At 36.2% G+C, this 27,392-nt stretch overlaps 1 protein-coding gene across 1 annotated transcript in view; it reads right to left on the reverse strand.

Annotated features, from left to right (window-relative positions):
• Positions 1-25,324, reverse strand: part of SHC3 (SHC adaptor protein 3) — a 172,201-nt gene extending 146,877 nt beyond the window's left edge. Inside the window, exon 1 of the mRNA XM_072597396.1 lies at positions 24,689-25,324. Within this exon, the coding sequence (XP_072453497.1) occupies positions 24,689-25,234 (546 nt within the window). The 5' untranslated portion in view covers positions 25,235-25,324. The remainder of the gene's footprint in view (positions 1-24,688) is intronic.
• Between the last annotated feature and the right edge of the window lie 2,068 nt (positions 25,325-27,392).

Consider the following 27,392-nt stretch of genomic DNA (forward strand, 5'->3'; position numbering starts at 1 on the left):
ATCAAACTGAGAAAGGAACTTAGAATAAATTGTAAAGGAATAAAGGAAATTAATAAAGAATAATCCATACTAATATATGCCAATAAAACAGAGACTGTAAAAGAAATGATTAATGTATTTGCTTGCATGTTCTGTTCCTGCACCACTCCACCTCCATTACTACATAATCTCCTTAAAAGCAGGAAATGCTTTTTGTTTTGTTTTTCTGCTCCCAACATTTAGCACAGTGAATGCTTACAAAAATATATAACATCCAAATTTATGATATAAGAAACAGATAATTGAAATAAAACTACATTAGAAAAATAGATCAGGCAGGTCTATTTGCCCCAATAAAAAAGCAAATGCCTACCAGGAGTTAAATAATTCTTTTGCAGGTGATACTTATGATTTATTTCAAAAGCCCAAAAGCATCTACAAAAACAACAGTCAAAATCACAAAGTTAGATGTGCAGTCAGAAGGATGGGGTCATTTCTAAAAGGGGGACTCATAGAAGAGGTAGCATTTCAAAGAGCTTTAAAGGATGAGTAGGGGGGGGAAAGACATTCTAGGCATAGGAAGTATGAATAAGTCACAGAAACAGGAAAGTACAAGATTTATTTGGTGGAGGAGTTGCTTTTTTCTTGAAACTCCTTCTCTCAGTTCTCTTGTTATCATCCATGGATTCATATTATTATTATTAACAACAATAGCAATAAAGTATTTGTATAGCACTTTAAGGTTTGCAAAGCATTCATTTTCTCATTTGATCCTCACAACAACTCTGGGAGATAGGTGCTACTTTTTTCCTCATTTCACAGATGAGAAAACCGAGACTGAAAAAAGTGATTTGTCCAGGGTCACACAGTTAGTAATCATCTTGGACTGGATTTGAACTCGTGTCTTCCTGATTCCAGACCAAGTGCTCTAGGCATTGCTTCTATTTATCATCTCTACATAGATACTATCTTATTCTCTCTCATAAGCTCCATTTCCACATAACCAACAAGATATATATCTTGTAGGTAGTCCCAGAGAGAGGCACTAAGATTAAAGAGGCCTGGGAAAGGTTTCCTGCTGGTGAGACTTTGAGAAAACCATGGAAACAGGGAGGCAGATATGAGGAGGGAGTGTGGCGTGGTGGACCTGGCTTCCTTCAAGTCCCAGCTAAAATCTCATCCAGAAGCCCAATCCTCATTTCTAGTGCTTTCTCTTTATTAATTCTTTCCATTCATTCTGTATATTTCTGGTTTGTACATAGTTGTATACAAGTTTTTTTCCCCATTAGATTCTGAGTTTCCCTAGAACAGGAACTAACAGCTTTTTGACTCAATTCAGCATCCACAATAATTCTCACATTCATGCCTTTCTCTCTTTGTGTGGCCACCACCCTAGGCCAAGCCCTCACAACCTCTCCCGTAAGCCACTGAAATGGCCTAATTGGACTCTTCTTCCACTAGTCTCTGCAATCTCTAAACTATTTTCCACATATTTGCCAAAAATAATCTTCCAAAGGCAGAAATTTACCTTGTCAGTACCCTAAACAAAAACCTTCAATGACTCCCTAACATCTACAGGATGAAATACAAGTTCTTCAGATTAACCCTTAAAGTCCTTCATCATCTGATTCTACCTTACCTTTCCACACTTAGATAATTCCTCTTCTTAAGGAAAAAAGAATGGCCTGACCTGCCCATATTTCTGGGATTTGCAGACATTGCCCTTATGTTATATTCTTATCTCCCTGCCTTAGCCAAGGCTAACTCTCACTCCTAGAAAAGTTTCCCTCATCAACTTTCGATGATGCCCTTTACACTCTTGGGCTTCCTTCAAGAGCCAGTTTATGTGCAACCTCCTGAAATTCCTTTCCTCACCCTTGTACCACTGCATGCTCTCTCTTTCAAATCATCATGGATTACTTATTTGTTCTTGTGTTTAATTCTCCTCACCCGCTTCTAACCTACCCCCAGGACTATGGAAGCTCCTTGAAGACAAGAACTATTTATCATTTTGCTTTTATGTCCCTAGCATGATACTTTGAATATAAGAAGTTGGGGTTGGAGAGCAGAAATTCTCAGCTGAGGAAAGTCCTTCTACCAATATAGTTCAGTACCCTCTCAGCAATTTTTACTCTTAGAGAATTGCCTAAAACAATGGTGTCAAACTTAAATAGAAATGAATCCCTGACCCACAGAGGCCATGAATTTGACACCTCAGGCCTAGACCTCTGAGAAGTTAGGTGATTGGTCCAGGATCCTATAGCCAATATGATTCAGATGTAAGACTTCAGCTTATATCTTCTTACCTTCAAGGCCAGCTATCTACCATACTATACTGCCTCTATTGCATTTGGTAGATAATTAATAAATAGCCACTAAGTTAAACTGGATCAGGAGTAAAATAAATCTGTGAAGTTAGAATGACACCAGATTATAAAATCATGATATTTTAGAGGGGGGAACTTTGATATCACCTGGTCCAAACCCCATATTTTATAGATAAAGTAACTTGACCTAAAAGGGATAAAATGACTTTCCCAAAATCATATCAGTAAAACTGTGAAAGAAGAAGGTGAAATGTCTCTCTTAATCACAGTGTGAGACCAAGACTAAGTAAGCCAACAAAGATATAAGTTTACTTGTTGGGTTTTTTTTTTTCCATAAAGGTTCTATTTGGGTAAATGACTTTAGAAAGTTTTAATTAACATTTACAGAAGACTTTTGATATCATCGGAAGTGCACCATGCAAGTATAAAACATTAGCACTAAATTTATTATCAGTAGATCCATGGAGTCTGCCAGGTAATTATACTTAACTAAATATGATAAAGTGAAATATGCCAGAATGCTTCAGCTCTGAGCAATGGTGAAGCTCAAATTTTACACAGTTGTTAAGTATGTCTACAAGTTTAAATTTGTACAATTTAGGATAAACTGATGTTTCTTTTTCTACATTTCTTAATGAGAAAAATGCCTTCTCAGTGTGTTTCTAATCTAGGATTGATACCCATAAAAAGACAACAACAGTGGGAAGGCATGATGAATTGATCAGAAACCCTATATTTGAGTGGGCTTCACTCATCTAACTGGCGAAAACAAAAGTAATAACTAATTAATTAATTAATTTACTGATTTAGAGGCTATAAATCTCAAGGTGAAATTTTGTTACTTCGTGGGGTCTACCAGGGCATTAATTTCTTTTCTGAGTTCCAAGTTTCCATTGAATTGTGTGACAGGAGAAATATCTACCTGGGGTAAATAAATCTATCCTCCCCACAGAACATGAGTTAGGCTGGGGGAGGGGAGAAGGGTTTCTTCTTGTTTTTTCCCCTAAGGCTACAAAGATATCCCTGACCCTTGATTGATCCCAGGGTCAAGTCCCATACTGTGTCTCTCTTGATGTGAGTAGCCCTCAACATGACTTCCTGGTCATTAAAGGACATACATAAAAAAGACCCACACATGTGGAGTCAGGGTTCTTCTGATTTGGCAAATATCTCAAAGGTTCACAAACCACCATATTATACGCTGCTGACCACATGCATTTCCATATAGTGATGAGTGGAGGTAGAAGAAGGGGGGTGTCTACCCAAGCTAATTGCTGGAGTATTTTTTTGAATATCTTTGTTATGATATTGACAAATAAACCTTATTTAGAAAACAGTCGGATGACTTATAAGTATCTTATTTCCTCTCATCATCAAACTTGAATTAGTAGGGCACCAACCAGGCTGAATCAGGTCCATCCCTAACAAAACCTAGAGACATAAAATTTCAAGGAGTTGTGTATAGGCAGAGTTTGAAAGACCAGTTGTGAAGCTAAGGAGGTTTCGGTAAGCATGAGAATTTTGACTGCCCTATGCTATTCTTTCTCAAGAAGGTTCTTTAAGGTTGTCATATGGAAAAGGAATTACAAAATTGCAAAACCACAGAATTTTACACTGGTGAGATATCTCAACTGTCGTCTAATCTATTCAGAGAAAGGAATCTCCACTGTAACATACCTGACAACTGATATCTAGCCTCCATGTAAAGACTTCCAAGAAGAGTGGGTTTTGGGGGTGGGGGAATACATCTTCTCCTCAGGTGGTCCATTCCATTTTTAAATGGCTCTGTTAGGAAATTTTTCCTTACATCAAGCTTAAATTTACCTCTTTTGCAACTTCTACTCTCTACTCCTGGTTCTATCCTCTAGGGAAAATGAAACAAGAATGATCCCTCTTACCCATGACAACTCTTCAAACATTTGAAGATAGTTATCATGTTTCCTCTATGTCTTCTCCAGGCTAAACATCACCAATTCTTTTAACCAAACCTCTTAAACATGAATGCTCTCCAGCTTGTCAATGTCCCTTTAACTGTGACACCTGAAACTGAACATAGTGCTCCAGATGTGTCCTGACTATAGCAAACTGCTCATTACCCAGACTTTACATATTTTCAGGTAAAATTATGCAGCCATAGATTTATTATTCATTCACTTTTTTAAAACCTCAAATTAACCACATGAAGGTAGTTAGAACAGAGACCAGATTTGAGTACAGATCCTGATCCCAAATCCTGTGCTAGACTCACTACACCACAGTCTGATTCCAGGACTCTCTGAGAAGCCACAACCTTCTTTGCATGACATAAGGCACTCCAACACATAAAATGTAGAATCTGGAAACAGAGGAAAATGGAAGTATGAAGCTGAGAAAGAATAGATTGTTAAGAGGGGAATCTGACTCTTCATTTTCCTTATGATGATGTAAGAAACAGTAGTGATGAGCTTAAGTTTGGAATTTACATCCATTAGAATACATATTTTACAAGGTAAGAACTTATAACAATGCTAACAGGAAGTAAAAATAACATGCCATGCCATCGTAACTAAACAGGTATCTAGTCTCTATAATATCTATCTCTGTAATAACAATTTAGAAGAACTTACAAGTCTGTACAGGGCAGGTGGATGGTGCAGTAGAGAAAGTGATGGATCTGGAGTCAGGAAGACCTGAGTTCACATCCAGCCTCAGACACTTAGCTGAGTGACCCTGAGCAAGTCACTTAACCCTATTTGCCCCAGGTTCCTCATCTGTAAAATGAGCTAGAGAAGGAAATGGCAAACCACTCCACTATTTTTGCTGAGAAAAAGCCCAAATAGGGTCACAAAGAGTCAGACACAATTGAACACTGGCAACACAAGTCAGTACATCAGCATGTATTCCCTTATAAATAGCTTCTGTTTCTGCCTCCATCAATCTCTATCTAAATGCTCTCTAAACTAAATTTTTATGCCCATTGTTACAATGATAACACTCCTAATCATCTACCTCCAAGGAGGTTAAAGATAAAGGAAATGTTCCATATGAGCTAAAATATATATGGCATCATGTTTTGTAACAGAAAGAAATTAGAAATAAGGTATATACCAATCTTTTGAAAAACAGCTGAACAAGTTGTGGTATATGGATAGAAAGGAATATTAATGTGCCATAAAAAATAAATAAAAGGAATACAGAGGAACTTGGGAAGAACTGTAGGGGGTAATGCAGAATGAAATAAGTAGAACCAAGAAAACAAAATATACAATTTACACATTAATATAAAAGAAAACAATTCAAAAAGATATCAAAAGTCAAGAGAAATGTACTAACCTATCTTGACACCAGAGGACTGACAATGAGGCATATCTCCCTCCTCTTGATATAGAGGTGGTAAACTGTAGTTTTAAAATGAGGTATAAGGCATACTTCAGAAAACTTGAAAAGACTTATATGAACTGATGCTCACTGAATGATCAAAACCAGGAGAAGAACATTGTGCACAGTAATAGCCACAGTGTGCAATGACTAATTTCAATAGACTTAACTCTTCTCAACAATGCAAAGACCTAAAACAATTCCAAAAGACTCATGATGGAAAATGTCATCAGAGAAAGAACTATGGAGTCTGCATGTAGATCAAAGCATTCTATTTGTTCTTTTTGTTTTGTTTTGTTTTTTTCTTTCTCATGGTTCTTCCCCCTTATCCTAATTCTTCTATACAACATGACTATGTGAAAATATGTTTCATAATAATGTATATGTAGAGCCTATATCAAATTGAACACTGTCTTGGGGAGGGGGTAGGGAAAGGAGGTGAAGAAAAATTTAAATTAATGTTGAAAACTAAAAATAAATTACCTTTTTAAAAAATAAGGTATATACTGTCAGACATGGTCAAAATTTTAGTTTATTTGACCCAACTGTACTTTGTTAGAAGAAAGTTTGCTGTTAGAAAGGGATAGATATTAGGAAATGTCAGTGACATAAGTAAAAATCATCAATAAAAGTTTCTTTTAAAAAAATAAATGCGATTTTTTAAAAATGCAGTATATTGGTGTTTGAAGGTCATCACCAGTCCTTCTAGCTTTATGACCTCAGTTTCCTTACCTGTAAAATGGAAATGACACCTGTAGTACCTTCTTCACAAGGCTGTTACGTAGATCAAATGAAATAATGCATGTAAAATGGTTTCAAAATTTTAAAGCACTGTTTAAATATCAGTTATTATTGCTACTTTGTTGTATTTGGACAGAACTGAAGGGTCATAGAAACGGCTGGGACATCATGCTCATTCTTCATCTCAAACTGAGACCCAACAAGGAGTAATCATACAATTTATAAGGAAATTTCTGAGGTTCTTTGAGTAGACATAATCTATTTTTAAAGACTTTCCCAAACAACCAGTTCCAGTATTTATCAGCCTTCACTACTATGAAATTTTTCATAATGAAACCCAAATCTCATGCTTTCAATAAAGGCTTTTTCTTCTTATCTTGTCCTTAGAAAAGCTGAAGAACTAGTTGTAGTCCTGGTTAAAATCTGAATAATTATAATTCACCCCCCATCTATTAGTTTTCAAACACTTGATCATTTTGTGGCTAACCTCTGAACCTCCTCAAACTTTCCAAGCACTACCATTGTGGGCCCAGCTCTAACCCTAGCATCATCTTAGTTCAAGGTCATTGAAGGCACTGAAATGAGGCACTGGAAAGTCACTGAACACTTAATGGGAGGTTTGCTTTGCCCTAACATGGCAAGAATATGCAAGAAGAATACATAATGTGATACACAGTTTCTTTTAGATACATGGGTTCTTTTAGACACAGTCCCTCTATGTCTCCAATATCCCAAGTCTGAAAAACCTCAGTTATATACCACTGGGGTCTTCTTAACTCTCAGACCAGGAAGCTTTGGCAGGGAAGAGAGAGCCAACAAGGTTGGCTGGGAAAGAAGAAAATGTCAGGAAAACGTTGGTCCTAGCACAACAATGAAAATGAGAATCATAATCCAACAAGGGTAATTATAATGGAATCTCAAGTAATGCTATGTTTCCTTTCTGTGGGGCCAGTCCTAAACATAATAAATGCAATAGACTGTTTATTTCATTATTTTTCCTAGTTTGGGTACTTGTGATGAACCATAGGATTTTAGTGCTATAAAGGACTTTATTGATCATTTTGCCTTGTCTCTTCACTTTATAAGTAAGGAAAGGGACATAGAGGAGTGAAGTAATTTTTCCAAGATTACACAGCCAGTTAATGGTAGAGCTGAGATGAAAGCCCAATCCAGTGTTCTCTCTTTTATGTGATACTAAAACAAGCACTAAACAATGCAACTATATTGAAAAAAATATTTTAAGTTCTTACATTAATCTTAAGACTAAATTTAAGTCAAATTAAATGAATAATGAATTAATTAAATTTAAGTCAAAACTTAAGAACTTAAGATTTTTTTAAGTTTTTTATATTCTTTGGTACTTGCTCACTAACATGCAGTATTTTCCCAGATTTCTCTCTGTAGATTTTTGGGACACTATCATTCATGGTCAATATTAATGAATCAAGAAGTATCTAAATGTTTTTGTGCCAGGCTCTGTGCTAAGTACCAGGCACACAAAACCACAAAAGCAAAACAGATCTGGCCCTGAAGAAATTCATATTTTATTGGGGTAAACAATCTATAAACATACAAGTAGATACAAAACATAAAAAGTAAAGACAAGATAATTTTGGAAGGACTTACTAACACCAGGAGAAATTAGGAAAAACTTCATGTAGGGGTACAGACGAAGTGAACTTTGAAGGATATTAGAAATATTAAGAGGCAAAGGTGAAAGAGCTCATTTTAGCCTGTGGGTATCTAAAGGCATAGAGATGGGTGATAATTATGGATAAGTGGCAGCATATAAGGCAGCTTGACAAGAGTGCAAGAAGTTGGAGCCAATATGGCTTCACAATATGTGAAGGGTGTTAAATATCAGAGGAATATGAATACACAGAAGCCACTGAAGCTTCTTGAGGAGGGAAGTTAGATGTTTGGAACTATACATTAAGGATACCACTTTGACTAACATGTGAAAGATGACATAACTGTGCAAAATGAATAACTCATTTTGTCGGGGAAAGAATCAAGGAAGCTTTCTTGATTAGTTTCTAATGAAGGTTTTTGCTTTTCTTAATGGTTTATTTATGTGAATATTAAAAGGATTAATGACATCATTATTTTATTGATCACAAAATTTGAAAGTTGGAAGGGAACAAGAAAAATAAACAGATTATGTAAGTATTTATACATGTTTACCTATCTTGGAAGTAGAATTTCAGTAGAGTTGGAAATGCTCACAAAAACTATCTAACCCAGTGCTTCTATTTCTTTTATAGATGAAAAAACAGAGACCCCAAGAGGTGAGGTGACTTGCCTGAGGTCATGAAGTAACTTAAGGGCAGAGCTAGAACTAGAATCCAAGCATCCTGATTCCTAACCCTATGTACTCCTTACATAATTCTATGTCTAGGGCACAGAAAAAAATCTTACTGTACACTTTCCACAATAAATTGAATGATAATCTTTCAATCTATTGATTGAAATATTCAATCTAATCTTTCTAGGTTAGATAATTTGTAAACCACCCTCATCATTGTATATTTTTGTACTCTATTTTTATAAGCTCAATTTTTCTTGCTCAATAAAAGGATTACATAATTCACACCTATTTAATAAATAGTAAGACCAAAAGTAATTTATTTCATAATAAACAATGAATCATAGACGAACTTAAAAATAACTGCACTGTTGACTACTTAGCAAGATTTCTACCCAAAGTCATTATGTAAGGTATCCCAAAAGGTTTAGGGCAGTCTTAAGTTTTAAAACTACACTAAGACTCTTGGGAGTATTTAGTAACTACCAAAAGGGTATAGTATTAAGAATTTGTAAGGTATTTTAAAATAGAATGAAAGTATATGTAGTGAGAGCAAGTTTTAGCACCTTAAGATAGTAGGAATAAGTTTGTCAGTTTAGCATAACTGATTCCATTTTGACTTAAGCTGACCTTTTGTGATTGAACCGTTCTGAGTAAGTTACTTTTCTATAAATTGTTTTTCAACAATAAGATAAGCACTTGTGTGGTATGATGTATTAAACAATGTGTGTACTCTTAAGAACTGATTAACATATGTGAATGCTCTGATAAGAGTAACTAGAGTTCCACATTTGAGACCAAAGAAACCGATGATGTCTTGAGGGCAATGATGATTGATGGAAACTTGGCAGATGACAACGTTGGAGAGAAACATGTAGCCGCCAGCTGGTATTGAGAGAACCTTATCAAAAGTCCAGTATGAAAGAAACTTATCAGAATCTCTAAAAACCAGGTTGGTGATTTGTTCTTAGAGGGGGTATTGTTTGCACAGTTTGATTAATAAAGTTTGACTGTATGCACTGAGAAGTCTAAGTTTAATTACTGTTTCCATCTCATTAGCATAGAGGCAGCTACATGACACAATGGATAAAGCCCTGGATCTTCAGTCAGAAAGACACAAATCCAGACTCATATACTTACTAGCTGTGTGACTCTGGGCATGTCAAACAGTTTCTTCAGTTTCCTCAGCACTCACCTCCCAGGGTTTTGGTGAGGCTGAGATAAGATTTGTAAAGCAGCTTGCAAATCAAAGATTTTTATATAAATGCTAATATAAATAACATTTATATAAATGTTATTACTTTTAAATAAACACTTTATCTACCTTTTTTCAAACAAGTTAGGATTTAAGGGGGATTTTAATCATTATGACTAAGTTGCTGGATTTCCATCCCCTCTGTATGAAAAGTGAGACTGTTTTCCAGTTCTTTTTCTTTATTTCAAGAGGCAGCGTAATGAAGTGACTAAATCTAGGAAAGCCTTGTGTTGTATAACTCTGGGTAAGTCACAACCTCTTACTGCTCTAGGCAACTCTCTAAGACTCTAAGTTGCAGAAAAATTTTCAACAAGCATCAAATAGTGGGAGTTTATTCACTGGTCCCTATACCAATGAATTACCAATCATAAGTTGATTACCTATCTCTTTAGCAACAAAATGCATGCACATGTCTTAGGTAATGGATGGCAAACTAATATCATACCTAAGAAACCTCATCCAGTATAAACTATCCAACATAAAAACAAAATGACATGTCAGAATCCCTTGTAATTCATATTGTATCATGTTGTTGATAAAGTTAATTTTATGATCAAATTTTATAAAAAAATCATTGTGCTTTCAAAAAAATTAACTAAAATAGCATTTATTTTATGAAGAATTTCCATCAGTTGAAAAAATTCCCTTTTTTGTTTCATCTTATGTTGCATTCGATTTTCAAAACTAATGATAAGATAATCAGTAAATTATGAAAATCTTTCAAATGTATAGCTTAAAAGGAACTGATTTCAAGTAAGTAGATTAAATCATGAATAATTATTTTTGGCAGCTTCTTAAATGAGTTTGTGAATAGATGAACTTTTAAAATCTATAATTAAATATGAATTGAAATGAAATCAAATGGCAAGATTCTTTTGAATGAACAAAAGGTTAAGACTTAAAGGAAATAATGGGGGGAAGTGGAAAGGAAGTACCTAGCAGTACCAAATCTACAAAGCAATAATCATCAAAAAACCACTTTAAACTGTTTAAAATGTAGAGAATTGGGTTGGTGAAATAGATTATGTACAAAATAGGCAGAAGTAAATAAACCTAGCAACAAGGTGTTCAGTGTAACCCAAAGACTCCCAACTACTGTAATAAGGATGTGTTATTCAACAAAACCTGCTGGAAAAACTGGAAAGCAGCTGATAGAAACTAGATATAGCCAAAAATTTAACACCATACACAAAAATAAGCTCCCAATACACAAATAAGGTATAAATTCAAGGAGCAAGGGGGAAAATACCTTTTGTACTTATGAACTGGAGAAGAGTTGATGGCCAAATAAATGATAGAGAGGAAGACAGAAATCACAGAAGACCAAATGGACAATTTCAGTTACATAAAATTTAAGTTAGGTTCAAATAAAATAAATGCAATTAAAACTTGAAGGGAAACAATTAACTAAGGGACAAAATCCTTGCAATAATTTTCTGATAAAATTCTCACAGTCTAGATATATGAGGAACTGATTCAAATTTACAGGAACAAGTACCATTCCTCAATAGATGGTCAAAGAATATGAAGTCAGTTTTTGAAAGAAGAAATACAAGCTATTAAAAAATGTAGAAGATGGCGGAGTAGAAAGACACACATATGCTGAGCTCTTACCCCACAGCCCATAAAATACCTATAAAGAAGGACTCTCAACAAATTCTAGAGCAGCAGAAGCCACAGAACAACTGAGTGGAGATTTCTGTCCCAGAGAAACCTGATGGGAAAGGTCTGTCAAGCACTGGATGCGGAGCACAGCCCAGACCTGCGTTGGCCATGTGACACTGAGAGGAGCAGATCTGAGCAGGCTTCAGGGACAGAATCTCCAGTGGCAGCGTAGATCCCTCAACCCACAGGTGCCAAAGGTCAGTGAGAGGGTCTTTTCAGCTAGCTGAGAGGGAAGCAGGGTGTCCCCATAACTCAGGCCTCCTCAGGTGGCAGCAGTAGGGGCAAAAGCAGACAGCGGCTCCCAAAGCAGGCAGTAGCACACATCCATTGTTGAAGATCTCATCAGAAAGCCCCTCAGGGAACTAAACCCTGAGTGGTGGCCCTGCCTCCATCTGAGCAGCTCATCTTAATCTCCCACTGAATAGCAGCCCTGCCCCCACTGAAAGCCCCTGAGGCTTGGGAGCAGCTCATTTGAATCTCAGCCCCCTAGTGCTGGTTTGGCAGAACTGGAGGTGAGGTGGGTGCGGAGAGGAAACTCAGAAGTCAAGTAAATGGCTAGGAAAATGCTCAAAAAAGGGAAGAAAAATAAGACCATAGAAGGCTACTTTCTTGGGGAACAGGTATCTCCTCCCATCCTTTCAGATGAGGAAGAACAAGGCATACTGTCACAGGAAGTCAAGGCCTCTGCCTCCAAAGGGAACTTAAACTGGGCTCAGGCAATAGAAGACCTTAAAAAACAAGTTAGCAGTTTATTAAAGGAGAACCAAAAAAATGCTGAGGAAAATAACAGCTTTAAAAAGAGGCTAACTCAATTGGAAAAAAAGGTCCAAAAAGCCAACAAGGAGAAGGAGGTTTTAAAAAGCAGAATTAGCCAAATGGAGAAGAAGGTTCAAAAGTTCACTGAACAAAATAATTCGTTGAAAGAGACAATTGAGTCCAGGGAAATGAATGACTATGAGTTAAACAAAGGAGTTAGTAAACAAAACCAAAAATCTGAAAAAATAGAAGATAATGTGAAACAACTCATTGGAAAAACAAATGACCTGGAAAATAGATCCAGAAGAAATAATTTAAAAATTATTGGACTTCCTGAAAGCCATGATCAAAAAAAGAGCCTAGACATTATCTTCCATGAAATTATCAAGGAAAACTTCCCTGATGTTATAGAATCAGAGGGCAAAATGGATATTAAAAGAATTCATCGATCACCTCCTGAAAGAAACCAGAACAGAGAAACTCCTAGGAATGTTGTGGCCAAATTTCAGAGTTCCCAGATCAAAGAGAAAATACTACAAGCAGCCAGAAAGAAACAATTTGAGTACTGTGGAAATACAGTCAGGATAACACAGGATCAGGCAGCTTCAACATTAAGGGATCGAAGGGCTTGGAGTGGGCTATTTCAGAAGTCAAAGGAACTGGGATTGAAAACAAGAATCACTTACCCAGTAAATCTGAATGTAATACTTCAAGGGAAAAAATGGTCATTCAGTGATATAGACAACTTTCAAGAATTCATGTTGAAGAAAAGACCAGATCTGTATACAAAAATTTGACTTCCCAAGACAAGAATCAAAAGAAGCATGAAAAGGTAAATAGGAAAGAATAATCATAACAGACTCTCTAAAGCTGAACTTACATTACTATATGGAAAGAAAATATTTTTAACTCTTGAATCTTTTCCCTGTATTTGGGTAGATGGAGAGATTGTACATACACACACATACACACACACACACACACACACATACACACAGATAGATAAAGAGTACAGGGTGTGTTATATCAGAAGAGATGATATCCATACAAAAAAGATAAAATAAAATAAAAAATTAAGGGTTGAAGGAGGAAAATTCCAGTAAGAGAAAGGGAGAAATGTAATGGGCAGGATATAACTCATAAAAGAGATAAGAAAAATCTTATTCAATGGAGGAGATAAGGGAGAAGGGGAGTTGGGGGAAAAATAAAGCTACTCTCTCCACATGTGGCTGAAGGAAGGAATAACATGCTCACTAAATTTGATATGAAAATTTATATCAGACCACAGGAAAGTAGGAGAAGAGGCAACAAGTGGGGGGGGCGGGGATTGTTAGAAGGGAGGGCAAACAGGAGAAGGGAGTCACTAGAAATAAACACTTTTGAGAAGGGACAAGGTCAATTGTAGGGGAAAAAAATAAGGCGGAATAGAGTAGGACAGAGGGCAATATAATTAGTAATACACAACATGATTACTATGGAAGTCTTTTGCAAAAGAACACATATTTAGTATGTATTGAATTGCTTCCCTTCTAAGTGGGGCTGGGGAGGTGGGGGGAGGGAGAGAAGTTGGAATTCAAAGTATTAGAAACAAATGTTGGGAATTTTTATTGCATATAATTGAGGAATAAGAATTATAGGGAATGGGGTATAGAAATTTATCTTGCCCTACAAGAAAAGAGAGATGGGGATAAGGGAAGGGTGGGGTGTGATAGAAGGGAGGGTACATTGAGGGAAAGGGTAATCAGAAAGCAAAGTATTAGGAAGCGGGGGGAGGGAGAGAAAGTGATGGAGAGAAAAATTGGACATGTTATAAAGTGATGTAAAAGCAATTAGTATTAAAACAATTGACTGAATTAATTACTGAGAATATGTCAAAGACATCTTTAGTTTGGGGGAAAGAATTTTAGTCTAAATTTCCTAGAGGCAGGTAACCTCGGGTAAAATTTGGCATTGATGGAAAAGTTAAGGTTTTAATGGTAAATTTGATTTTATGGTTGCTATTTAATCAGGAACTAGAACATGCATAAAAAGGCATGTTAGCCACTTAAGACTTGCCTCAAAAGATGTTCCTTAACCAAAGTGAAATTATAATCATATTTGAAACCTGGTTATTGGAACTTGCCATTTTTTAGATGATATGGGACTATTAAGTGATTGTTCTTCTGAGTCTAACTCCAGCCATGGGTAGCAAGAAAAGCAATCTGAGCCTCCAACCCATGATGTCAGTAAGCTGGTGAGATGTTGGTATGAACTGCAAAAGGTGATCTCATGGGAAGGGTGGGAGAGCAGCTGTTCAGCCTGGACTGAGGTAGGATTCTCCTGACTCAATTTCCCCATTGACACCTGGCAGACCTTAAGCCTGACTCAATGCAAGTGGATAATCTAATCCTGCCTGGAACTGACATGAAGTTGGAGAGATAATTGTATCCCTGCAATGTCTCTACTCTTGGTGGCAATTTCCTATAGTCAAAAGGTTTGCAAGCTTAATACCAGATCTATTCAATTATAGATCATTGGCAGGGGAACATCTGAGGTTAAATCTAAAAATAAGCTATTAAGCATAGGACTTTAGACCAACAACAATAAGTTAAGGTCCTTTCATTCTAATTAATAGTGTGGAGACAATTAGTTCAAGAGCTTGTGAAGTTAGCAACTTAAATATTATTTGTCTCAGTTGGTTAATATTTTTTTTAAAAATTCTTTTGTGGTCCATATTGTAAATGCTTTAAAAAGAAGTATCACCTGACCAAAAGTTTGAATTGTTTTATCTATTATAAACTGTGTTAAAAATGAAAAATAAAAATTTAAAAAATAACATGTATCAAATCACTAGTAATTAATGAAATGTGTGTGCACATGAAAGCAACTCTGCCTCAACAAAGAAGGAGAGTGGGTGGAGCAAAGATTGGGGATTAGCAGGAAGAAGTACAATTTAGCTCTCCAACAAACAAAGATCTAGAAAACATGCCAGACTGAGTCATGATCAGGAAATCCAAGAGAAAAGAAAACATACAGTCATATTTTCAGTCCAGGTATGCATAAAGAGAGAGTATGAGAGGTTTGTGGATACTGACAAATGGGGTCTGACCCAGAGCATGTGAGCACAGAGCATTCCACTACAAAGTAACAGAAACATAACTGAGATTGTACACCAGGGAAAGAAGTGGTCCCAGACTTCTCCAGGAGGACCCTGGTCTTGGTCAGAAGGAAGGAAAAGGTGCCAAGTGGCATTTATCAATCACTCAGTTCAGGTTCACAGATACAGGTCAGACTGAGGTGGGGACCTATGACTAGGGTTGAGGTTCTAATAAGAGGGGTGATCACAGAGGGCTGTGTATTGATTTAGGATTAAATTCAGAAGCACACAATAGCTATAGTGCTCTGATCCCAGGAACTAAACAGTTCCAATCTGCAACCCAGTCTGAAGCCCATAGAAAAATAATCAGGGCAAGAATCCAAGACCAAAGAGGAGCCTTTGTTTTGTCATTCTGAACATGCAGAGCTTCCCAGTGGCTAATAGTACCTGAGTCTAATAGCAGCCTAGTGGAACTTACAAAAGTGCTGTGTAAACCTAAATCCAGGTCAGAAAATTGTAGAACCTAGATGAGAAAGGTTGTGAACAGACTTTGACCTAGATTTCATCCCTTTGGGAGCATTCAACACTGATAAGTCATGGGCTGTGGCTGTGATCTTGGAAAAATGCAAAAAACAATATCTCCCCCCAACACAGCAGAAAAATCTAAGAGAAAAAAAGTCAACTCCAGAAATTCCCCCAGAAATGTCCAGAGCCTGGTACATGTAAAGACTGAAATCAAAAAGTAGGTTAAAAGAATGAAGGGAAGGAGGAGCCAAGATGGTAGAGTAACAACATGGACTTTTGAGAGAGCTCCCACCAAGCCCAACCAAATACCTGTAAAAAATGGCTCTAAAATTTGGGAACTGCAGAACCCACAGAATGACAGAGTGAAGTAAATCTCTAGCCCAAGACAGCCTGGAAGGTCACCAGGAAGTGTCTATCGTGCCATGCAGGGGGCAGGGCATAGTTCAGCATGGGCCACCGCAGCACAGACAGGACCTGAGCAGACCTTGGGGAGACAATCTCTCACACCTGTGGCAGTTTGCAGACTTCATGACCCCAAAAGGCTGAGGACAAATTGGAAGGTCAGTGGAAAAAGCCTGTGGGACCAGTGCAGGACAGTGGAGTGGTCTGTCCCCAGCCCCAGGGTAGCAGGTGGGGGAAGGGTGGAGAAACAGCCAAAGCAGCAGCAGGGGCAGCTGCAGTCACTATTTCTGGAGCCCTAGGCCCACAGATTGTGGGGGGATTGAACAGTTGACAATACACTCTCCAACCCCACTGGAAGCAGAGAACTACCTTGACAAAGGGCTCAAAATTCAAGTGAATGGCTGGGAAAATGAGCAAAAACCAAAACAAGAATCAGACCATAGAATCTTACTTTGGTGACAAGGAAGACCAAAACATGAAAACAGAAGAAAGTCAAAAGTCAAAGGTCCTCCATTCAAAACCTCCAAAAAAAATACAAATTGGTCTCAGGTCATGGAAGAGCTCAAAAAAGATTTTGAAAATCAAGGTAAGAGAGGCAGAGGAAAAATTAGGAAGAAAAATGTGAGTGATGCAAGAAAATTATGAAAAACAAGTCAACTGCTTGCTAAAGGAGACCCCAAAAAGATGTTGAAGAAAATAACACTTTAAAAAATAGACTAACCCAACAGCCCATAAAATATCTGTAAAGAAAGACTCTCAACAAATTCTAGAGCAGCAGAAGCCACAGAACAACAGAGTGGAGGAGATTTCCAGCCCAGGGAGACCTGAAAGGCCGACAAGAAACATCTGTCGCACCTGACTTGGAGTGGAGCCTAGCCTAGCCTTGGTCATGTGGTGAAGCTCTGGGAGGAGGACGAGAGCAGGTCTTGAGGGCAGAATCCCCAGTCCCAGTAGCAGTGGTTCACAGATCCCTCAACTCACAGGCACCAAAGGTCAGTGAGAGGGTTTTTTCAGCTGGCCGAGAAGGGAGAAGGGCCTTCCTATAGCCCCAGCCTCAGGCTACAGCCCACAGAGGTCCCATTGGGCAGGCTACAGCAGCTTCCACAGCAGCCCCCATTCATTGTTGGATCATAAAACCCCTGGGGGCACTGAGCAGCTGATTCTTACCTCAGCCCTCTGTAGAGGCCCTCTCTCCACCTAACACTCCTGAGGGATTTGAGCAGCTGATCTTTATCTCACACTGAATGGCAGCCCTGCCCCCACAGCTTATATGAATCTCAGCCCCCAGTGGTGGCTTGGCAGAACTGGAGGCAAAGTGGTTGTGAAGACGAAACTCTACTAAAATTCTGGGCACAAAAATTTCTTCTTGCTCCCAGACCAGTGTACACACTTAATTGTACCACCTTGGAGGAGTTGAGATCTTACAGATCTCCAGAACATACCCTACTCTTAACAAAGGACCCAAAACTCAAGTAACTGGTAGGGAAAATTCCTAAAAAAGGAGGAAAAAATAAGACTATAGAAGGTTACTTTCTTGGTGAACAGATATCTTCTCCCATCCTTTTGGATGAGGAAGAACAATGCTTACCATCAGAGAAAGACATAAAAGTCAAGGCTTCTGTATCCCAAACATCCAAAATAAATATTCAATGGGCTCAGGCCATGGAAGAGCTCAAAAAGGATTTTGAAAATCAAGTAAGAGTGGTGGAGGAAAAATTGGGAAGAGAAATGAGAGAGAGGCAAGAAAATCATGAAAAGAGGGTCAACAGTTTGCTGAAGGAGACTCAAAAAAATGCTGAAGAAAATAATACCTTTAAAAAGAGGCTAACTCAATTGGCAAAAGAGGTTCAAAAAGCCAACGAGGAGAAGAATGTTTTAAAAAGCAGAATGAGCCAAATGGAAAAGGAGGTTCAAAAGCTCATTGAAGAAAATTGTTCTTTAAAAATTAGAATGGAACAGATGGAGGCTAATGACTTTATGAGAAAACAAGAAATCACAAAACAAAACCAAAAGAATGAAAAAATGGAAGATAATGTGAAATCTAATTGGAAAAACAACTGACCTGGAAAATAGATCCAGGAAAGACAATTTAAAAATTATGGGACTATCTGAAAACCATGATCAAAAAAAAGAGCCTAAGCATCATCTTTCATGAAATTATCAAGAAAAACTGCCCTGATATTCTAGAACCAGAGGGTAAAGTAAATATTGAAAGAATCCACCGACCACCTCCTGAAAGAGATCCAAAAAAAACCAACTCCTAGGAATATTGTAACCAAATTCCAGAGTTCCCATGACAAGGAGAAAATATTGCAAGCAGCCAGAAAGAAACAATTTGAGAACTGTGAAAATACAATCAGGATAACACAAGTTCTAGCAGCTTCTACATTTAGGGCTTGGAGTATGATATTCCAAAAGTCAAAGGAGCTAGGATTAAAACCAAGAATCATCTGCCCATCAAAATTGAGTATAATACTTTAGGAGGAAATGAAATAGAGGATTCAAGCATTCTTGATTAAAAGACCAGAACTGAATAGAAAATTTGACTTTCAAACACAAGAATCAAGAGAAACATGAAAAGGTAAACAGGAAAGAGAAATCATAAGGGACTTACTAAAGTTGAAGTGTTTACATTCCTACATGGAAAGATAATATTTGTAACTCTTGAGACTTTTCTCAGTATTTGGGTATTTGAAGGGATTATATACATATAGACAGAGGGCACAGGGTGAGTTGAATAGGAAGAGATGATATCTAAAAAAATAAAAGGTGAGAGAGGAATATATTGGGAGGAGAAAGGGAGAAATGGAATGGAATAAATTATCTCTCATAAAAGAGGCAAGAAAAAGCTTTTTCAGTGGAGGGGAAAAGGGGGTAGATGAGAGGGGAAAATGAAACTTTCTCTCATCACATTTGGCTTAAAGAGAGAATAACATGCACACTCAATTTGGTATGAAAATCTATCTTACACTACAGAAAGTAGGGGAGAAGGGGATAAGTGGAGTGGGGAGGGATGATAGAAGGGAGGGTAAATGGGAGGAGGAGGTAATTAGAAGTAAACACTTTTGGGGAGGAACAAGGTCAAAAGAGGGAATAAAATAAATGGAGGTCAGGGTAGGACAGAAGGAAATATAGTTAGTCTTTCACAACATGACTTTTATGGATGTTTTTTGCATAACTACACGTGTATAACCTATATTGAATTGTTTGCTTTCTCAGTGGAGATGGGTAAGGAGGGAGGAAGGAAGAGAAGTTGGAACTCAAAGTTTTAAAAACAAATGTTAAAAATTGTTTTTACATGCAACTGGCAAATAACATACAGGCTATGGGGTATAGAAATCTATCTTGCCCTATGAGGAAATAGAGGAGATGAGGATAAGGGAAGGGAGGGGTGTGATAGAAGGGAGGGCAGATTATGGGAGGGGGTAATCAGAATGCATGGTGTCTTGGAGTGGAGAGAGGGGAGAGATGGGGAGAAAATTTGGAACTCAAAATCTTGTGGAAATGAATGTTGAAACCTAAAAATAAGTAAATAAATTACAATTTTAAATAATGAAAAGAAAAGAAAATTTTAAAAAGAATCCCTGTCATAAAGAGCTATTATGATGACAGAGACACTCAAACCTAGAAGATGAGAATGACTCCAAAATGTCTACAAGCAAAGTTTCAAAAAAATACAGCTTATGCACAAATCCCCCTAGAATTACTGGGAGATGAAATAATTTAACTAAAATATAAAACAAATTTAAATTATTCAAAAATATAAGAGCTAAAAACAATTTTAAAGCCAAACAAGGGCCTTAGAAGAAGAAAAATGAAAAAAAGAAATATGAATGATGAAAAAAAGGTCTGAGGGGAAAATGAGCAATTATGAACAAGAGGCTTAAAACTTTCACCAAGGAAAATATTCCCTGAAAACTAAAAATTGAACAAATAGAAGGTAATGACTCCATGATAAAACAAGGAATGTTTAAGGCAGGTGACTGAAAATGAGGGGAAGGAGGAGGAAGGGATGAATATAAGGTATCTCAGAGAAAAAATAAACTGACATGCAAAATAGATCAAAGTGCAATAATTTAAGAATCATTGGATTACCAAAAAGCTGTGACTGGGGGAAAACAGATCCTAGACATCATATGTCAGGAAATTATAAAAGAAAGCTGCCTAGATTTCTTATAAGGAAAGAGCAAAATAAAAATAATCCACTGGTAATGTCTTGAAAGAAATTCCCAAATGAAAATCCCCAGGAATACTATAGATAAAATTCGAACTTTCCAGGTCAAAGAAAAATACTGTAAACAGCCAGAAAGAAAGAAGTCAAGTACTTAGAAGACACCTTAAGATTTACAAAAGATTTAGGAGTCACAATCCCAAAAGAGAGAAGAGCTTAAAAGATGATATTCTAGGAAGCAAAAGATCTGTGCCTAAAATCAGGAATAATTTACCCATCAAAACAGAGGACAATAATACAGAGGGGAAAATGGAGCTTTAATGAAATAGAGAACTTACATACATTCCTGATGAAAGATCAGAGTAGCCCTTTAAAATACAAACTCAGGAGTCAGGAGAAATATAAAAAGATAAGCATGAGAAACAATCATAAGGGACTGAACTGTTTACAGAGAAGATGAAAGCATTAGTGGTCACAAAGGGAGTTTTATTAGACAGAGGACTTGAGAGTAGCCCTATTATAGTTTGATTATCTTAAAAGAAGAATGGGAAGGGCAGCAAGCATCTTTGAGTCTTCTTGCACAAAATTACTAATATGGAAGTGTTTTACATGATTGCATACGTGTAATCTATATCAGATTGCTTACTGTCCCAGGGAGTGGGGAAGTGAAGGAAAAAGAGATAGAATTTGGAATTCAAAACTTTAAAAAATGTTTTAAAATGTTTTTACATAGAATGGGGGGAAATAAAATAAAAGAATGAATTCCAATCAATGATGAAACAAAAAAAATTATTTGAAACTATTTCCCCCATTATATGGCAATAAAACTGACAATCTAAATGAAATGGATAAATATTTACAAAAATATGAAATGTTCATGTTAATAGAATTGAAAATAGAGCACTTAAATCACACATTAGAAAAAGAAATTGAATAAGCCATTAATAAACTCATGAAGGAAAAAAAACAGGGTAGATGTATTTACAAGCAAATTTTATCAAATATTAAAAGGATAATTAATCCCAATAAAATGAAAATAGTGAAAAAATAGGGAAAAAAGTTTCTAAAAGTATCTTCTATGATACAAATATGATCCTGATACTTAAAGAGACAAAACAAAAAAGAAAACTATAGTATCCCTAATGAATATTGACACAAAAAAATTTTAATAAAATAATAACAAGAAGTCTGTGATAACATATCACACAAATTATCCACTATTATCAGGCTAAACATATCAAAAATGGAGGACTGGTTCAACATTAGGAAAGCTATTAAAAATAACTGAACATATAAATCATAATAACAAAAAAAGGTGCATTAATAGATGCAAAAAAACTTATTATAAGATGCAGGAACCTATTCCTGTTAAGAAAAAAACACTAGAAAACATAGGAATAAATGTATCTTGCCTAATTTGATAAATAATATCTACCTATAACCAAAAGAGAGCAATAGCTGTAATGGGAATCAACTAGAGGCCTTTCCAATAAGATCAGGGGTAAAGCAACGATGTCTATTTGTCATTACATTCAAAATAGTGCAAAAATGCATCCTATAGCAATAAGACAAGAAAAAGAAATTGAGAAAATAAGCATAGAAAAATTTAAGATGTCCAAAAGGTGTCCAAAGGACATACTTTGAAGATGTAGAAAAGGAGATCATAAGCAGACCTGATGGTAAATAAGTAGCTCTTGGAATCACCTGCAGAGAGAGGATATTTGAACTCATGGGTGACGATGAAATTTCTAAGCAAGATAGTTTTAGAAGAAGAATAACAGAAAGCTAAAGACAGAGCCTTTAGACATACTCATGATTACTATATGCTACCTGGATGAAGATTCAACAATATAAACTGAGGAACTGTCATATAGGAAGGATGAAAACCAGGAGACAATGGTGTCATGAAAACTTAGAAAAGATAGAGTATCCTGAAGAAGGAAGAGATCAATAGTGTCAAAGGCTGCAGAGAAGTTAAGAAAAATGAAGATTTGTCAAATAAGAAATCATTTTTGACTTGGCACAGAGCAGTTTCACTTTAATGGCAAGGTCAGAAACTAGATTACAAAGAATATAGAAGCAAGAGAAGAAAGGAGGTACCTAGTGTAACTAACTTCCTAACAAGGATAGCCTTGAAGGAAAAAACCTATACATTAATTATTGATCTACTATTTGCAGCTATTTTGTTTTTAGTACTTTGGCTGTTAGTGTTATTGGTATGGCTCAGCATTGTATAAAACAAGAGCAAAAGAAAAAGTTAACATTGCTTTAAAGGGAAAAATATTAAAAGTATAGTTTTCTATGTTCTCAAAAGTAAAGGACAACTGAACCAGAAATGCCATATATCCTACTATTTTTAATCGTATGTTAGTTAAATCATAAGATTATAAAGTTTAAAGCTGCAAGGGACCTTGGAGATCATCTAATCCAATGTGTGTGTTTTATATATGAAGAAAAAAATATAAAACTAAATGCTTTGACTAACGTGGCAAGTATCAGAGTCAACTTGATCCCAGTTATTCTGAACTCTTTAGGAGGTTTTCCACTATTCCACGATGATGCATATCTAGAAACCTTTGCCTGTGTATATTTTAAATATAGCGTGATTTACTGAAAATTATAATTATGTTAGTATTCTGGAAATAATCCACCCTGGTATTAGTTTTCAAACTAAGTTCAAAATTTATATCTATTTTATTATTCAACAGTTATATAATTATTATTTATAAAATAAATTAATCAAAAATAGTTAATTTCAAAAGTTATCATCTGCCTGTTTTATGATTAAATGTCATTGGTACCAAAATAGACTGATTCATTTTAAAATACAATAATAATACATTTTAATATAAAACTCAAAATAGTGAGGAAAAGCCTATTTGCAATACTCAAATAGTTGGCTTTTACAGAAAATTATTTTATCCATACATGATTCAAAAAGAAACTCCTTCAATACTTTGGCCCTCAAAAATGATCATGAGAAAGACTCTGTTTTGTAATAAAGAAGTCATGTAAAAATGAAATTTGAAGTAATCCATTCTAAACTCTATATTCAATCATCACTTAGGAACAAAAATCCTACTGGTTTTTCAATGTCATATATGGTAGAGAGATAAATTGTGTTTTATTTCCTTTCAAATAAAAACCAGTACCTTGAAATAACAATACTTTAGTAAATTTTTCAACCTAGATTTTTAATCAAGATTTATTTAAAATGTATTCTAGGAAAATTTGCTAGAATGGCTAAACTGTTAAGAATTGGATTGTACTTTTATAGCTATTCTACTGGAAAATGCAAACTAAACTCTTCTGCTAGCTTTCCTAAGCCCCAGTCCTTCCAATCTATTTAAACCAGGCTTTTAAATGCTTTCTGAAGATAATAGCAGCAAAAATCCATCCCACATCCAAGTTTGGCTGTTCTGAACACAAAACATAAGTGCTCAAATGAAATACACACACGCTAAGAAAAATCCTGCTATTTGGGAAACTCATTCTCTCATATAAAGCATTTTGCTCCACTAAGCAAAGATAATTCTCTTTATAGGGAAAAAAATAAAAGCACCAACTGACTTGGCAAACCATAACTGATTACAGTGACAATATGCTTTATTCCATTTCATTCAAAAAGATTATCATAATTATTTCTTTATAGACATTTTTTTATTTTAAAACCTGCTAGATAACAAATAAGTCCTTTCTATATGCAAAGGTAAGTCTGCTCCTTAATGAGAAATTTTCAGACATACTGAATAACTATGTGACAATGAGATATAAAAATAAACTACACTAAATTAAAAGCTTGAATTCAGTGAAACAGCTATATATGTAAATATATGCATATAAAACATATGTGGGTCTGTGTAATTGAGAAGACACTTCTGCATTTCTCCCAACACCGCTGCAAAAACATGCTGACTGCTAAAGAGTTAAAGTACATATTTCCCCTTCCTTAATGTGACAATTAATGCTAATTTTCCTAAGACTGCTTCTCTGTACTTCTAACCTGTGCAGCATAAATAGAAAAATAATAGCTAAACACTGATTATTGCAGCTTCACCAATCTATCCTGAAAGCTAGCATGGACATTTTCATTGATAAAAAAAGGAGAAGGGAAAGAAAGCAAACCAACCTTCACTTCAAACGTCACACCAGGTCCCAGGATCTTTTCATTTGAATGCAGCCACCCTCCTGAAGGCTTATTGACAAAAATGCTATTTGAATTGCAGACTTCACCTCCTAGTTGCATCTCCTCTGATTGAAATTTTTTCCCTGTGCTCATCTTGCTTGTGTTCTGCTGAGAACACAGAGTGGCAGAGACAAGGTTACATGTGTTGTCTGAAGCTCCTGATGCTGAGCTAGGAACACTCAAGCTGCCTGGCAACTTGGAAACAGCAAGGTCCTTCACTGCAGAAGGCAGGTTTTTGATGCCCAAAAGGTTGCTGGAGCTGGAGAATTTCAAGTGAGATACTTTATGTTTGAGAGTACAAAGCGTGGTGGATCCATCCTCCTGGTCTTTATGGAGAACCTTGGTTGAGACCACATATGAGGATGATATTGCTGAGGTTGTGGCAATAGTTGAGACCTTGCTGGTGTTCGTGGACAAATTGTGGATAAGTTCATCAACTGAGGTCACTGAATCATTCCTGAAGCGGTTATACTTGGTATGTTGACGCATGCCCTTCTATCTGGTTTCCTGTATATGTTTTGGCAGAGCTGATGCCAAATCAGAAAACACCTGTTCTCTCATAGCAGACAACACATAATAATTGAGTAAGGACAGTAAAATTGGGATGCTCCCCCCAAATGCCTTTAAAGGAAGGAAGAAAAAAAGAAGAATATTTTTCCCTTCATCAAAAATAAAACAAAAGCCACGAAAGAAAACTGCCTATGGTTCCTTAGACTAGGAAAAGTAATAGTTTTCTGATAGAGATTCCAATCCTGCTTAGCTGCCAAGTCTCACAGTAAAAGCATGACTCACACAAATGAGGAGACCCTCTTCAACAAAGGCTCAGTGAACACAGCAAATCACTTACAACTTCCTGTAGCAAAAAAAAAGGCACATCCACCCACTTACAGCACACCAGAACCAATCAATTCTCAAAATTCTCCAATTTCCTTTCTTCCTATTTTTCTCAAAAGATATTTCCTTCCAATTTTTTTTATTTCTCACCTTCCTTGAACCCTCATTCTTTTGATAACAGAAGTAAAGCCAGTATCTCAGTGAAACATGCCCACCCAGAGATCATATCATATTAGAATAATTTAATTTGTTAAATTAACTTCCTAAAAAAATCTGTAATTCTGCCTCAGGGGTTAAAACTATCCCATTCAACTCATCTTTACAAGCCATAGAAATATTCAACACTATACTTAAGATATGAAAAGTACTTTTAAGAAAAAGACCTTCCTCAAGCCCTGATGACTAAGAATCACAGTTTTAAAGTAAAAGTAAGGAAAATACTCTATGAGGTAAAAAAGAAAATACTAATTTCCTTCCCCCCACATACCACACCCCAAAACACCAGAGCAGCCATAACAAGTATCTTGTGGCAATGCAGTTTCTTAAGAAAATGTCTGCATCTGACCATTGCACAGCACTTATCTTTCTTAATAAGCTATAGTAGTCCCTTTTTCCTTATCCAATGAATTAAATACATATATCGAAAGAAAAACATTTCCTAAATATGGCAACAAGCTTCAGAAATAATATGCCTTTTCTCCGCAAAAATCCATCCCAAAGAAAGAACTTTATGTGGAGCTCAATACCACTTGAATGCTTTTGTTGTTTAAACCATAAAAATTACTAGGAAACAAAAATTTTAAAAAATCAAATTCTTTTCAGTTATAGTTTGTCCTGCAGTCAATAAGGAAGAAAAATGCTCTTGCTTTCATTATGCATATAATCCACAGGAAAATCCTTTCTCTTGAAAAGTCAGATGTCAGGCTTGAGAGAAAAATTTGCATTCCTTCTTCCATCTGATAAAAACAAATGGGAAATTCCCTCTACTGGAAAGATCCAATGCAGGTTCAAAAATTCCCCACTAATTTCTGACGTGGAATTAGCTTTGCTAATTTTGAGCATGCAGAGCACAGGCAAAAAAATAAAAATATTCTTTAAAATGAGCAATTTCCTTTCAAAATAAGTGAGACTCACCACAGCATGTTATTAAGTCATTTTGAGGGTCTCCTCAATAACTGTGAGCAAAAAACTGCAGTATATAAGCCATTTAAACAGTTTTAAATAATTGTATTTAATTGGTATAATTTGCAGCACAGTAAAGGAAGCCAACCAGTCTGATTCCGGGATTGATGAATAATAGAAATGTCCTATTCAACCTAAAAGCAAGTTTCTAATGAGCTGCAGAATCACCTTTCATCATCATGTCGCAAACCTCCTACAGCATAGGCACAGAATTCATTTTTTCCTTCCCCTTGCTATCATAGCAACAGCAAATACACACACACGAAAGATTATTTCTACTGTTATCCAAAGGGAAAACAAAATTCCCTGTCTCTCCCAAACAGTTCTCTTCATTAGAAACAGATAAAAACAACAAAATGTGAATGAAATTCTGTTTCTGTGAATGAAAGGGCTAGCTAGCAAGCCAATATTTCTGTGAATGAAGCAGGGTCTTGCAGCCTCTGCCAGGCAATCCCTTGGGAACTAACCACCTCAGCCAATAAGAGGCAGCTTGGATGACTCATTCAACAAAGACTTGATAAATAGTGGAAGATTCCATTTCAATCAAAGGCAGGATCTGCTCTCCAACAGCAACAAAAACAAAAAAAAAATCCAGACCAATTTAAAGGATCCACAGATTAATACTGCAGGA

This window comes from Notamacropus eugenii, chromosome 3 (assembly GCF_028372415.1).
Source record: "Notamacropus eugenii isolate mMacEug1 chromosome 3, mMacEug1.pri_v2, whole genome shotgun sequence".
NCBI classification, from domain to species: Eukaryota; Metazoa; Chordata; class Mammalia; order Diprotodontia; family Macropodidae; genus Notamacropus; species Notamacropus eugenii.